This window comes from Scyliorhinus torazame, chromosome 18 (genome assembly GCF_047496885.1).
Source record: "Scyliorhinus torazame isolate Kashiwa2021f chromosome 18, sScyTor2.1, whole genome shotgun sequence".
NCBI classification, from domain to species: domain Eukaryota; kingdom Metazoa; phylum Chordata; class Chondrichthyes; order Carcharhiniformes; family Scyliorhinidae; genus Scyliorhinus; species Scyliorhinus torazame.
Genome location: NC_092724.1, coordinates 2,261,949 through 2,276,856, shown reverse-complemented (window position 1 = coordinate 2,276,856; position 14,908 = coordinate 2,261,949). Strand labels below are relative to the sequence as shown.

The 14,908-nt window shown below is 49.0% G+C and overlaps 1 protein-coding gene across 3 annotated transcripts in view; it reads right to left on the bottom strand.

Moving 5' to 3' along the window:
- LOC140394892 (rho GTPase-activating protein 45-like) overlaps positions 1–14,908 on the bottom strand; it is a 267,986-nt gene that overhangs the window by 72,273 nt on the left and 180,805 nt on the right. For all 3 annotated transcript variants that reach the window (XM_072482050.1, XM_072482049.1, XM_072482051.1), the window contains 4 exons: positions 13,960–14,035; positions 12,379–12,501; positions 10,121–10,185; positions 2,006–2,116 (listed from right to left, as the gene is read on the bottom strand). In XM_072482050.1, the coding sequence (XP_072338151.1) occupies positions 2,006–2,116; positions 10,121–10,185; positions 12,379–12,501; positions 13,960–14,035 (375 nt within the window). The remainder of the gene's footprint in view (positions 1–2,005; positions 2,117–10,120; positions 10,186–12,378; positions 12,502–13,959; positions 14,036–14,908) is intronic.

Below are 14,908 nucleotides of genomic sequence, written 5' to 3'. Positions count from 1 at the left end.
TCTCCGAGCACTGGGCAACACCCGGCTAAACGCACTCGCTACGGGACTGTCTTTCCATTTGCGTATTTCACGCCCAATATTTGTCCTGTCAAAATGTCACATTTCCCTGTCGAATTTCCTTTGCCAATTATTTGCTCCCTCTGCAAGTTGATGTCCTGCTGTGTTTGGATGCCACCCTCCTCAGTATTGACGTCCTTCCCCCTGTTCTCTCTGGTCAGTCCGTGCCCATTAATTCTCCTCCACCTGATTGGTGCACTTGCTCTCGATTTCCTGTGTGCAATGCTACAGGACAGCGACTAGGTTATAAAATAAATGTTAACTTTACATATTTAGTCCAGCCAGAACTCTTCATGGGGTGGAGGGACGATGCCCTAGCCGATGCCTCCCTAATCACCCACCGAAGAATCCTGCTTGGCTGTCGATCAGCAGCACCACCCAAAGCGGGAGGCCGGCTGCGCACCTAGCGGAATTTCTCCAACAGAAAATCAAATTTGTCATCCGAGGGTCGGAAGAGGGTTTCCGCAAGACGTGGGGGCCATTCGCCAACTTGTTCCAGACAGCCCAGGGAGCAGAGAGTACTGGGGGGAAGGGCTGAGGCAGCACAGACAAACCACGGATCGTAAAGGGAAGGGAAGGAGTGGGGAGGGGGAGGGAAGGGGGAACAATGGGTGCAAAACGCCGTTAAAAAATATTCCACAGGATACAAGGGGCACAACCAGAGGGGACAGGCCCAAGGGCAAACGGAGAGCCAGAGGGAGCAGCAATACGTGGGGAAACACACACTAAGGTCAACACTAGGCAGGGCAACTGAGGCAGACGGGCCAAACCAGGCCCGCAGCCACTGAAGGGGGGGAAAGCTGACAGATGTAAATATGGACAGTGATTTGTGCGGGTTTTTTTTTCTCTATTTGGTCTATTTCTCTTGTGTTATTTTAACTTGGCCTTGATTGCTGTTGTAAGACATCATACACGGGTACAACACTGTCATTTTTATTTTTAAAATAAATTTAGAGTACCCAATTCATTTTTCCCAATTAAGGGGCAATTTAGCGCGGCCAATCCACCTACCCTGCACATCTTTGGGTTGTGGGGGTGAAACCCACGCAGACACGGGGAGAATGTGCAAACTCCACACGGACAGTGACCCAGAGCCGGGATTGAACCTGGGACCTCGGCGCCAGGGCTAACCCACTGCGCCACCGTGCTACACCACTGTAATTTAATGTTCAAAGTGAAATATGTAACATTGGCCGGGATTCTCCTCTCACCGGCAGGCGAGCCGTACCGGCTCCGAGGACGGGCGTGAACCACTCTGGCGTCGGGCTGCCCGGGAGGTGAGGAATCCTCCGTACCTTCGGGGGCTAGGCCATCGCCGGCGGGGTTGGCGCCGTGCCAATCGGGGCCGAATGGCCTCCGCGAGTTGGCGCATGCACGGGAGCACCAGTGTGTGCTGGCGTGGTCCCAGCGCATGCACGGGGGGGTTATTCTCCGCGCCGGCCATGGCGGACTGTTACAGCGGCTGGCGCGGAGGGAGTGCCCCCACGGCACAGGCCCCCCCGCGGATCGGTGGGCCCCGATCGCGGGCCAGGCCACCGTGGGGACACCCCCCCGGGACCTGGTTTGATTTATGCCGGCGGACCGGCCGAAAACGGGAGGCCACTCGGCCCATCGCGGAGCAGAGGGTCGCTGGGGGGGAGGGGGGGCCACTGCTAACGGCTCCCGACAGGCGCAACGCGATTCACGCCCCCGCTGAAATCCCGCCGCCGGCGAATGCGGCAGCTAATGTCGGGGCGGGACTCACGCCCATTAAATGTGAAAACCAATAAAAACATTTATTGAAAAAACTTTACATATTTATAACAATCAAATAAGTGCTTATTATGAAATGTGTGAAATTTTAAAAAATGTAAACAGGCTTTAGTTTTCTCTGTGAACACCAGTTATTTGACTGTGCTGCAATAATGGATCTAGTTGATGGATTACGGTCCTAACTCTGTCGTGTTACCTGGAGGAAGGTTTTGTTCTGGAGCGTGTTGACTCCTTGTATCATGTTGTGTCCCGAATCGAGGTCCTGTTCCAATGCGAGCGCGTAGATCGACAGGAAGGGCACGTGATACTAAAGAGACACGATAAAGGTACAGAAGTCATTCCAAAGGACAACACTGAGTGGAGCATTATGTTTGAATGTACAGTGCAGTGTGCCCATTGTACAACCAAAGAAGAGCTCAGACAACCACAACACTGGTTGGATTGTGTGCTGCTCATTGGTGTCAGTAGGAGGGCTTGTGGCTCAGTGGGTAGCATCCATGCCCCTGAGCGAAAAGCTCTGGTTTGAGTCCCACACCAGGACTGGACGGCCAAGGAAGATGCGTTCTTAATGTGGCCGAAGAGGTTGAGCGTGTCAACCTGCAAAATCCTTCCAAAAAAGCCAATGTCAGGCAGTAAGAGTGGCAGGGACCCTGGTCAGCCAGGCATGATGTGGAGTGGCAGGGACCCTGGTCAGCCAGGCGTGATGTGGAGTGGCAGGGACCCTGGTCAGCCAGGCGTGATGTGGAGTGGCAGGGACCCTGGTCAGCCAGGCGTGATGTGGAGTGGCAGGGACCCTGGTCAGCCAGGCGTGATGTGGAGTGGCAGGGACCCTGGTCAGCCAGGCGTGATGTGGAGTGGCAGGGACCCTGGTCAGCCAGGCGTGATGTGGAGTGGCAGGGACCCTGGTCAGCCAGGCGTGATGTGGAGTGGCAGGGACCCTGGTCAGCCAGGCGTGATGTGGAGTGGCAGGGACCCTGGTCAGCCAGGCGTGATGTGGAGTGGCAGGGACCCTGGTCAGCCAGGCGTGATGTGGAGTGGCAGGGACCCTGGTCAGCCAGGCGTGGTGTGGAGTGGCAGGGACCCTGGTCAGCCAGGCGTGATGTGGAGTGGCAGGGACCCTGGTCAGCCAGGCGTGGTGTGGAGTGGCAGGGACCCTGGTCAGCCAGGCGTGATGTGGAGTGGCAGGGACCCTGGTCAGCCAGGCGTGATGTGGAGTGGCAGGGACCCTGGTCAGCCAGGCGTGATGTGGAGTGGCAGGGACCCTGGTCAGCCAGGCGTGATGTGGAGTGGCAGGGACCCTGGTCAGCCAGGCGTGATGTGGAGTGGCAGGGACCCTGGTCAGCCAGGCGTGGTGTGGAGTGGCAGGGACCCTGGTCAGCCAGGCGTGGTGTGGAGTGGCAGGGACCCTGGTCAGCCAGGCGTGATGTGGAGTGGCAGGGACCCTGGTCAGCCAGGCGTGATGTGGAGTGGCAGGGACCCTGGTCAGCCAGGCGTGGTGTGGAGTGGCAGGGACCCTGGTCAGCCAGGCGTGATGTGGAGTGGCAGGGACCCTGGTCAGCCAGGCGTGATGTGGAGTGGCAGGGACCCTGGTCAGCCAGGCGTGATGTGGAGTGGCAGGGACCCTGGTCAGCCAGGCGTGGTGTGGAGTGGCAGGGACCCTGGTCAGCCAGGCGTGGTGTGGAGTGGTGCCCCTCCACCAAGAAACCTCTGGTGATAGACGAGTCATCTGTTCCAGGAAGAACTCCGCTATGGCAACTGATGAAAATCGACCTTGCTCCATTAGGTGTGGGACGCGAAACAACGTTGGTGTTAATGCTTTTTAAAATTTAAAGTCCTCAATTCATTTTTTCATCCAATTAAGGTGCAATTTAGCGTGGCCAATCCACCTAACCTGCATCTTTGGGTTGTGGGGGCGAAACCCACGCAGATATGGGGAGAATGTGCAAACTCCACACGGACAGTGACCCAGAGCCGGGATCGAACCCGAGACCTCGGCGCTGTGAGGCAACAGGGCTAACCCACTGCGCCACCGTGCTGCCCTCTGAGGGTCAGTACTGAGGGAGTGCTGCACTGTCAGAGGGTCAGTACTGAGGGAGCGCTGCACTGTCAGAGGGTCAGTACTGAGGGAATGCCACACTGTCAGAGGGTCAGTACTGAGGGAGTGCTGCACTGTCAGAAGATCAGTACTGAGGGAGTGCCACACTGTCAGAGGGTCAGTACTGAGAGAGTGCAGCACTGTCAGAGGGTCAGTACTGAGGGAGTGCTGCACTGTCAGAGGGTCAGTACTGAGGGAGCGCTGCACTGTCAGAGGGTCAGTACTGAGGGAATGCCACACTGTCAGAGGGTCAGTACTGAGGGAGTGCTGCACTGTCAGAAGATCAGTACTGAGGGAGTGCCACACTGTCAGAGGGTCAGTACTGAGGGAGTGCTGCACCATCAGAGGGTCAGTACTGAGGGAGAGCTGCACTGTCAGAGGGTCAGTACTGAGGGAGTGCTGCACTGTCAGAGGGTCAGTACTGAGGGAGTGCCGCACTGTCAGAGGGTCAGTAGTGAGGGAGTGCTGCACCTCAGAGGGCAGTGAGGCTATATGGGTAGAGATCAGGAATAAGAAGGGTGCAGTCACAATGTTGGGGGTTTACTACAGGCCTCCCAACAGCCAGCGGAAGATAGAGGAGCAGATAGGTAGACAGATTTTGGAAAAGAGTAAAAACAACAGGGTTGTGGTGATGGGAGACTTCAACTTCCCCGATATTGACTGGGACTCACTTAGTGCCAGGGGCTTAGACGGGGCAGAGTTTGTAAGGAGCATCCAGGAGGGCTTCTTAAATCAATATGTAGACAGTCCAACTAGGGAAGGGGCTGTACTGGACCTCGTATTGGGGAATGAGCCCAGCCAGGTGGTAGAAGTTTCAGTAGGGGAGCATTTTGGGAACAGTGACCACAATTCAGTATGTTTCAAAGTGCTGGTGGACAAGGATAAGAGTGGTCCTAGGGTGAATGTGCTACATTGGGGGAAGGCTAATTATAACAATATTAGGCGGGAACTGAAGAACCTAGATCGGGGGCGGATGTTTGAGGGCAAATCACATCTGACATGTGGGAGGCTTTCAAGTGTCAGTTGAAAGGAATTCAGGACGGGCATGTTCCTGCGAGGAAGAAGGATAAATACGGCAATTTTCGGGAACCTTGGATAACGAGAGATATTGTTGGCCTCGTCAAAAAGAAAAAGGAGGCATTTGTCAGGGCTAAAAGGATGGGAACAGACGAAGCCTGTGTGGAATATAAGGAAAGTAGGAAGAAACTTAAGCAAGGAGTCAGGAGGGCTAGACGGGGTCATGAAAAGTCATTGGCAAATAGGGTTAAGGAAAATCCCAAGGCTTTTTACACGTACATAAAAAGCACGAGGGTAGCCAGGGAAAGGGTTGGCCCACTGAAGGATAGGCAAGGGAATCTATGTGTGGAGCCAGAGGAAATGGGCGAGGTACTAAATGAATACTTTGCATCAGTATTCACCAAAGAGAAGGAATTGGTAGATGTTGAGTCTGGAGAAGGGTGTGTAGATAGCCTGGATCACATTGAGATCCAAAAAGACGAGGTGTTGGGCGTCTTGAAAAATATTAAGGTAGATAAGTCCCCAGGGCCTGATGGGATGTACCCCAGAATACTGAAGGAGGCTAGAGAGGAAATTGCTGAGGCCTTGACAGAAATCTTTGGATCCTCACTGTCTTCAGGTGATGTCTCGGAGGACTGCAGAATAGCTAATGTTGTTCCTGTTTAAGAAGGGTAGCATTGATAATCCAGGGAACTACAGGCCGGTGAGCCTTACGTCAGTGGTAGGGAAATTACTGGAGAGAATTCTTCGAGACAGGATCTACTCCCATTTGGAAGCAAATGGACATATTAGTGAGAGGCAGCATGGTTTTGTGAAGGGGAGGTCGTGTCTCACTAACTTGATAAGAGTTTTTCGAGGAGGTCACAAAGATGATTGATGCAGGTAGGGCAGTGGATGTTGTCTTTTTGGACTTCAGTAAGGCCTTTGACAAGGTCCCTCATGGTAGACTAGTACAAAAGGTGAAGTCACACGGGATCAGGGGTGAGCTGGCAAGGTGGATACAGAACTGGCTTGGTCATAGAATGCAGAGAATAGCAATGGAAGGATGCTTTTCTAATTGGAGGGCTGTGACTAGTGGTGTTCCGCAGGGATCAGTGCTGGGACCTTTGCTGTTTGTAGTATATATAAATGATTTGGAGGAAAATGTAACTGGTCTGATTAGTAAGTTTGCAGATGACACAAAGGTTGGTGAAATTGCAGATAGCGATGAGGACTGTCAGAGGATACAGCAGGATTTAGATTGTTTGGAGACTCGGGCGGAGAGATGGCAGATGGAGTTTAATCCGGACAAATGTGAGGTAATGCATTTTGGAAGGTCTAATGCAGGTAGGGAGTATACAGTGAATGGTAGAACCTTCAAGAGTATTGAAAGTCAGAGAGATCTAGGTGTACAGGTCCACAGGTCACTGAAAGGGGCAACACAGGTGGAGAAGTTGGTCAAGAAGGCATACGGCATGCTTGCCTTCATTGGCCGGGGCATTGAGTATAAGAATTGGCAAGTCATGTTGCAGCTGTATAGAACCTTAGTTAGGCCACACTTGGAGTATAGTGTTCAATTCTGGTCGTCACACTACCAGAAGGATGTGGAGGCTTTAGAGAGGGTGCAGAAGAGATTTACCAGAATGTTGCCTGGTATGGAGGGCATTAGCTATGAGGAGCGGTTGAATAAGCTCGGTTTGTTCTCAATGGAACGCCAGAGGTTGAGGGGCGACCTGATAGAGGTGTACACAATTATGAGGGGCATAGACAGAGTGGATAGTCAGAGGCTTTTCCCCAGGGTAGAGGGGTCAAATACTAGGGGGCATAGGTTTAAGGTGCGAGGGGTAAGGTTTAGAGTAGATGTACGAGGCAAGTTTTTTACACAGAGGGTAGTGGGTGCCTGGATCTCGCTACCGGAGGAGGTGGTGGAAGCAGGGACGATAGTGACATTTAAGGGGCATCTTGACAAATACATGAATAGGATGGGAATAGAGGGATACGGACCCAGGAAGTGTAGAAGGTTGTTGTTTAGTCGGGCAGCATGGTCGGCACGGGCTTGGAGGGCCGAAGGGCCTGTTCCTGTGCTGTATTTTTCTTTGTTCTTTGTCAGAGGGTCAGTACTGAGGGAGTGCTGCACTGTCAGAGGGTCAGTACTGAGGGAGTGCCGCACTGTCAGAGGGTCAGTACTGAGGGAGTGCCGCACTGTCAGAGGGTCAGTACTGAGGGAGTGCTGCACTGTCAGAGGGTCAGTACTGAGGGAGCGCCGCACTGTCAGAGGGTCAGTACTGAGGGAGTGCCGCACTGTCAGAGTGTCAGTAGTGAGGGAGCGCTGCACTGTCAGAGGGTCAGTACTGAGGGAGTGCCGCACTGTCAGAGGGTCAGTACTGAGGGAGTGCTGCACTGTCAGAGGGTCAGTACTGAGGGAGTGCCTCACTGTCAGAAGGTCAGTACTGAGAGAGTGTTGCACTGTCAGAGGGTCAGTACTGAGGGAGCGCTGCACTGTCAGAGGGTCAGTACTGAGGGAGTGCCGCACTGTCAGAGGGTCAGTACTGAGGGAGCGCTGCACTGTCAGAGGGTCAGTACTGAGGGAGTGTTGCACTGTCAGAGGGTCAGTACTGAGGGAGCGCTGCACTGTCAGAGGGTCAGTACTGAGGGAGTGCTGCACTGTCAGAGGGTCAGTACTGAGGGAGTGCCTCACTGTCAGAGGGTCAGTACTGAGGGAGTGTTGCACTGTCAGAGGGTCAGTACTGAGGGAGTGCTGCACTGTCAGAGGGTCAGTACTGAGGGAGTGCTGCACTGTCAGAGGGTCAGTACTGAGGGAGTGCTGCACTGTCAGAGGGTCAGTACTGAGGGAGTGCCCCACTGTCAGAGGGTCAGTACTGAGGGAGTGCCGCACTGTCAGAGGGTCAGCACTGAGGGAGTGCTGCACTGTCAGAGGGTCAGCACTGAGGGAGTGCTGCACTGTCAATGGTGACGTCCTGTGGCTGAGATGTTAAGCCGAGGACCCACCTGTCTGACCAGGTGATTCTAAAAGATGCCATGAGGTTATTTTAAAGAAGAGCAGGGGGGCTATCCCGTCTTCTAGCCAAGATTTATCCCTGCACCAACATCACACGAACAAGAGTATCTGGTCATTACCACATTGTTGTTTGTGGTTTTTTGCTGCGTGTAAACTGGCTGCTGAATTTCCTACATGACAATCGTGGCAGCATTTCAGAAATACCTCTTCCGCTCTCGAGCACTTTGAGATCTCGGGCGGGTGTGAAAGAAATGCAAATCTTTATTTTTTATATGATGTTCACAGATTAGAGTGTGTGTGGAGAAGTTTCGTTAATTAAATATATTATATTGAGTAAATAGCATCTGAGGTGCTGCTGCCTCGGAATTAATTCTGGAATAAGTTGTTAGTTCTTTTCACTTGTGTCATGACCCCAGTTAATATTTTAACTGGATGGGAAGATCCCAGAAGGGACCCCTGGCTTCAAAGACGGTAACTTTTACTTTTTCATAAACGTGGAGGACAGAGTTGCAGGACCGCTAATTAGTTTCAACAGCAAGAAAAAATATATATGAAACATGAAAAATTGGATTATGATACAATTCGCCTTTATTCCCCCTCTCTTATTTTAATAATTACACAAGATTTTAAGATTAAGACAGATTACAAAGTGCTTCTTAAGCTACAATGGTCTCATTAACACAAAGTCCCTTTAAACACATGGATTGACTGTGGTCAAATATACACTCCACCCTTAACCCAAGTTAGTGTCTGTCTCCTCAGAATCCCCCCAGATGATTGTCACATTAGTTTCCAAACTCTACTCCCAAAAACTAGCTTTAAAATCTTCTTTCACGATAATGCTTTCAATTGGTAGTTTGTATTCTGAAATCCATTCCAGTTTTTCCTAAATGACTCTTTTACACAAAGCTTCTGCCCCTCTTTAAAGAGCGAATCCAGTATCCAGGTTATACACCACCCCCTTTAGGATTTCTTTGTCTTGCCTGCTGTACAAACTGTTCACAATTGCTTTAACTCTTGATTCTCAGATTCTATTAAAATGGCATCAAACTTTTGATTCGCCTCTGAAGTCTGCTTACCCACTTTAAATCTGGTTCCTGTAATTGTCTCTTTAACTCAGAACACTTTGTATACTCTTCCTTGAATTCTTCTGAACAATACCTTGGTCTCTATTCTTTTAACTTCAGTCATCTTTAGACATTCTTTCTGTCCCAGTTCCCTAGTTATCTGGACTGTAACTGGTTCCTTAGAAAGTCTGTCTCTGCAACTCCCTTGTCAAGCCCAGCTTTTCCTGGCAGCGTTAAGAGATGGGCAGCATTGAGAGATGTTCACTCCCGGTGTCCTGTGTCCAACTGCCTACAAATTCAGCCAAACTAAGAACTAAATGCTTTCCTACCATATAAAGGCCTTCAGTTGTTAAGCAACCACTGAAAAGATTATTGTGTAAAGATTATTGTATTGCTACTTCTGCCAGCCTATTTACTCTTTGTGCTATAGCCCTCTCTAAGCACAACAGAAACACGGTTGGAACTGAACCCACCCCTACAAACATCTTTGTCCAGCATGAATATAACTATGGATTTTAGCCTCCCTGGCACAGAAATATTAGATTAAACACACTTAAAACTATACCTTATTTCTAATATTTACCAATACAAATATAATTTCTTTAAAACTACTTTTGTTTTCCTAAAAGCAGCGAGGTGGGCAATGTTTCCCAGGCAGCATTATTAACTGCCCCAATGAACAGGCAATGCTGGGTTGTTGCCTTCTTCAATTACTCATGGAACTCGATTTGAACCTTGTGTAGGTGGGTAGATTTTGAACAAATTAAAATCTCCCCTACGTGATGGGGGTCTCTGGATGATGTCAAGGGGAAATGCCAGGATTTTTCTTTCTGTTTCTTAAATTTAGTGTACCCAATTCTTTTTTTCTCCAGTTAAGGGTCAATTTAGCATGACTAATTCACCTACCCTGCACATCTTTGGGTTGTGGGGGTGAGACCCACGCAGACACTGGGAGAATGTGCAAACTCCACACGGACAGTGACCTGGGGCCGGGATCGAAGCCATGCCGGGATTTGAGCATCCGTTCCTAGATGATTAGCCTGGGTTTTGGAATTACTAATTCAGTAACATTACCGCCATGCCGTCCCACCTTCAATTCCGTTTCATTTATTCATGTGCAGACCAACTCCTTACCTCCTGTGTAATGGACGGTTTGCAGGTGTGGATCAGCTTTATCAGACCTTTGGCAAAGTCCATTTCTGTAGGAAATCATAAAATACTTCTATTATAAATAGAAAGTGCTTAATCGCACAAAACATTTAATATCTTTGGTCACATTACATGGACAGTTCTTTATTCGATTCATTCACTGTCAAATAATAATAACCACATATTACTGGAGCAAACAATGAGGCGGGGGGGGAGAGAGCAGGAATGACCAGACTATCAACATTAGAAAGTTACCTGGGACAGTCGAGATTTGCCCGATCTTATTCAGTCCACCAGATAAACGAAAGACAATCTCTCAGACGGTTTGCTAGTGAAACGCTCATCCACATCCACATTGGGGCTGGCTTAGCACAGTGGGCTAAATAGCTGGCTTGTAATGCAGAAAAGGCCAGCAATGTGGGTTCAATTCCATACCGGCCTCCCCTAACAGGCGCTGGAATGTGGCAACTAGGGGCTTTTCACAGTAACTTCATTGAAGCCTACTTGTGACAATATGCGATTATTATCTTTGTCACTTCTAGGTTCATTTATTCTGCTGTTCTGCTTACTCCCCACTCCCTTCCTTCATCAACATCAGCTCAAGAAAAGCTTTGTTCCCTGTAATCTATTGGGTCCAACTCTCGTTAGCTAATCACCCCCATCCACTGGCTCCTGATCTACCATTGGCTAAAGTATTCAGTTCTCAATTTTGTGTTTAAACCCCTAACCCCACCCCGTCCATGTAGCCAATGATGTAATTTCCTGCGATGAACTTCCTGGCTGGGTGACTGTCTGTGTGGAGTTTGCACAGAGAGTCTAGAGGCTGGGTCACTGAATATGTCCAAGGCATGGTCAGCACGGCGGTGCAGTGGTTAGCACTGCTACCTCACGGTGCTGAGGTCCCAGGTTCGATCCCGGCCCCGGGTCACTGTCCGTGTGGAGTTTGCACATTCTCCCCGTGTCTGTGTGGGTCCCACCCCCACAACCCAAAGATGTGCAGGGTAGGGGGATTGGCCACGCTAAATTGCCCCTTAATTGGAAAAAATAATTGGGTACTCTAAATTTAAAAATAAAATCTGTCTATCTCTTCCTTGAACAAGTTTTGCTTTTAAATTTTGAATTAAGGGGCAATTTAATGTTGCGAATCCACCAACCTGCACATCTTTGGGTTGTGGGGGTGAGACCCACGCAGACATGGGGAGAATGTGCAAACTCCAGACGGACAGTGACCCGGGGCCGGGATTGTACCTGGGCCTTCAGCGCCGTGAGGCAGCAGTGCTAACCGCTGGGCTACCATGCCATCCTTGCCTTGGACATATTTAATGACCCAGCCTCTACAGCTCTCAGTGGTAACAAATTCCACAGATTCACCACCCTGTGAAAGACAGAATTCCAACTCCTCTCTGTGTTAAATGGGTGATCCCTTCCCCTGAGGTTATGCCTTCTGGTCTTAGACTCTTGCACAAGGGGAAACATCATCTCAGCATCTGCATCTTTTACATAACCCAGTATATTGGTACGCTAATGTAAAATTTGCACTTCACCTCCAACCTCTACAAAATCTAATTGTTTGGTCACCTTTAGGCATTGACTACGGTTACAGGTAATTGATTTTGATGTCATTTTGGTAACATTGGCCAATATCATTACATGACCCAGACTCGCCAAACAGAATTTAAAGGTAAGGTAAAGTCTCCATAGTCCCAGGTGACCATAGGCTGCTTTTCCCTTTTGAGGGAGAGAGCTGACTGGTGGTGATTTAACCTGTAGCTCACGGCAGCACGGTGGCGCAGTGGTTAGCACTGCTGCCTCACGGCGCCCAGGTCCCAGGTTCGATCCTGGCTCTGGGTCACTGTCTGTGTGGAATTTGCACATTCTCCCCATGGTTGCGTGAGTTTCGCCCCCACAACCCAAAGATGTGCAGGCTAGGTGGATTGGCCACGCTAAATTGCCCCTTAATTGGAAAAAATGATTTGGGTACTCTAAATTTATTTTAAAAGTAAATAAATAACCTGAGGATCACCACACCTCAGGCGAAGGGCAAGGTTGAATAACCTCAGCCGGATCGGGAATTGAACCTGCGTTGCTGGCCCTGCAGCATCACAAACTCGCTGTCCAGCCTACTGAGCTAAACTAGCCCTCCAAACAGAAAATACCACCTACGGAACAACGTGACTTCAGTGCTATGTAAGTCTCTTTGTGTAAAGGTGACAATGACTGTAACAAAGCCAACACTGCCTCACCCAAAGCTGTCCTTTTCTCCAGGTAGTTGATCAGATCTTTCATGTATTTGGAAACGGTTTTGGCATAATGCAAAGCAGCTTCAACACCACCCTCAGACCTCTGGAGTATAATATCCACTTCTTCTGCAGAAAGAGAGAAAACAGGGAACAAGAAATATATTACTGATAGTGCTGGAGGGAAAAGGACCCAGTTGCTAAAGAGTTTCCTGTAAATTGTGTGGACCATTTGGGCTTCTTAAAGTTTAAGGGTCTCCTTTCCCTTTCTCACTGTCTGGGGATTGCTCAGATGCAGTGGAGAGGATAAAGAATGGAGACTTGTAGAATCAAGACCATTCTCTGCCAGGATTCCCAGATAGACAACACATGGCCTGTGCCTGAAGTAGACAGACCTATTGTAAGGATCTAGGTGAGTTAAGAAGATGAATTCCAAATGTCTGCCTCAGCTTTCTTTACATTGGATCAAGTCAAGGGAGGACCCAAAGAAACAAGACTTTTGAGTTGCATTGGGAGACCACGTAGATCAGAGAAACATTCGATTTTGGCCATTTTCTTCAGGCCTTTACAATCTTCAAGGCCTTTCGACTGCAACTTTCCAGATACCACAAGACCTGTGGCTGGACACTTCCCTCTTGAAACCGGCAGCTAAACTCTTAATGCTGCCTTGGGATTCAGTGTAAGCCACAAGTAGGAAGTGTAGTATTCAATGGTTCAACTGTTCTGAGTTTGATTATGTGAGTCTGTATTGGTTAAGCCTGATTGTGGACTCAGAAAAAAGTAAACAAAGCGATAGAAGATCTGAAAGCCAGAGCTAAAAGCATGTAGCAGACATGTGAAAGCACTGTGAATAGTACAAGGGCGGCACGGTAGCACAGTGGTTAGCACTGTGGCTTCACAGCTCAAGGGTCCCGCTGGGTCACTGTCTGTGCGGAGTCTGCACGTCCTCCCCGTGTGTGCGTGGGTTTCCTCCGGGTGCTCCGGTTTCCTCCCACAGTCCAAAGATGTGCGGGTTAGGTGGATTGGCCACGCTAAATCGTCCTCAGTGTCCAAAAAGATTTTGTGGGGTTACTGAGTTACATGGATAGGGTGGAGGCATGGGCTTGGGTAGGGTGCTCTTTCCAAGGACCAGTGCAGACTCGATGGGCCGAATGGCCTCCTTCTGCGCTGTAATTCTATAAACACTGTAAATTCTATAATCTACATGTGGAATGTGAGGTGTTTTCCGATGATGTTGCTGGAGGAGAACATGGAGATGAGAAATAGGATGGGACCAAGGGCGGATCTTTAAGGGACATCAGAATTAATGGTGCAGGAAGAGAAGCCATTGGAGGAGATTCTCTCGCTATGTCTAGATAGGTACAAGAGGAACCATGCAAAGATAACCCTAAACAGCTAAATAAAGGGCGAGAGGTCACAGCAGAGAGTGTAGACAGGTGGAGAAGGAGAAGGTGGCAGAGCACACCATGGTTACTGTGGTATTGGATGTAATTTGTGTCATCCATATATGTCACTACTGCTTATGTTTTCAGAAAACTGATTCAGTGATTAATCAATGCTGACTAAAAGCCATTGAGTGGGAATTACCTGATTCACTGAACTCATCCTTCACTTGCACCATATCGCCTTGTACAGCGATTCCACCGCACAGATTCTCCATTGACTAAAAAAACATACAAAAGAAATTAGACCCGCGAACAAACCAAGTGGCCAGGACGAGCGATCAAAGTATACTTCCAGCCCGGCTTCTCAGAACAGCTGAGGAAACCGAAGTGGAACATTCCAAGGTGTTCCATTGCGTTGAGCCTGAGGTTTCAATCTGCTACAATATTCAGCACAGTTTTTAGAAAATGCAAAGCATTAAGAATGTCTTTTAGTCCAGCACTTGGCCAGGTTCTGCCCACACTGCCCCAACTCTCACTTGCCTTTACTGAATAAAACCACATTGCTTTGTATCTTTATTTTGGAAACTAACAAAGCACCAATGACAGTAACATTTTGATTTCTGTTTTGCATTAATTTAACTTGAACGTTCTCGCATTCTGACAGACAGCAACTAATTTAGAGTTGGTAACAATATTGATACTTAAGTCAGTCATGGAGAAGACTTTTTGTATCGTTATTGCGCAAAGAAAATCTAAAAATATAACTACCCAAAACAAGTAATGCCGTTAGAAGTTACATTTTGTACTGCTCAGTTTCTATTACAGGCATCAATGATTCTCCACTGGATCGAGGCAACTTAAGTGGTAAAATCTTGGGCTCCCTGAATAAATGGTTTGTTGGTAGAGCTGTGAAATCCCCCTTTAGTTTCTATTTTCAGGCCGTTAGTTTGAGTCGAGCTCAATGTTTCCAACCGATTTGGACCCCTGAAACTTCCCAGCCAAGACTTCTTCCAATGAAGTTCCCTTTCCCTCCAAACTGTGAACCTTTCTTTCTCTCTGAGATGCTGACCAGGTTGTTGTGTTTTCCCAACATTTTCAGAGTTCCAGCATTTGCAGTTTTCCTGATTGCAATTCACGCCAAAACTGACTGA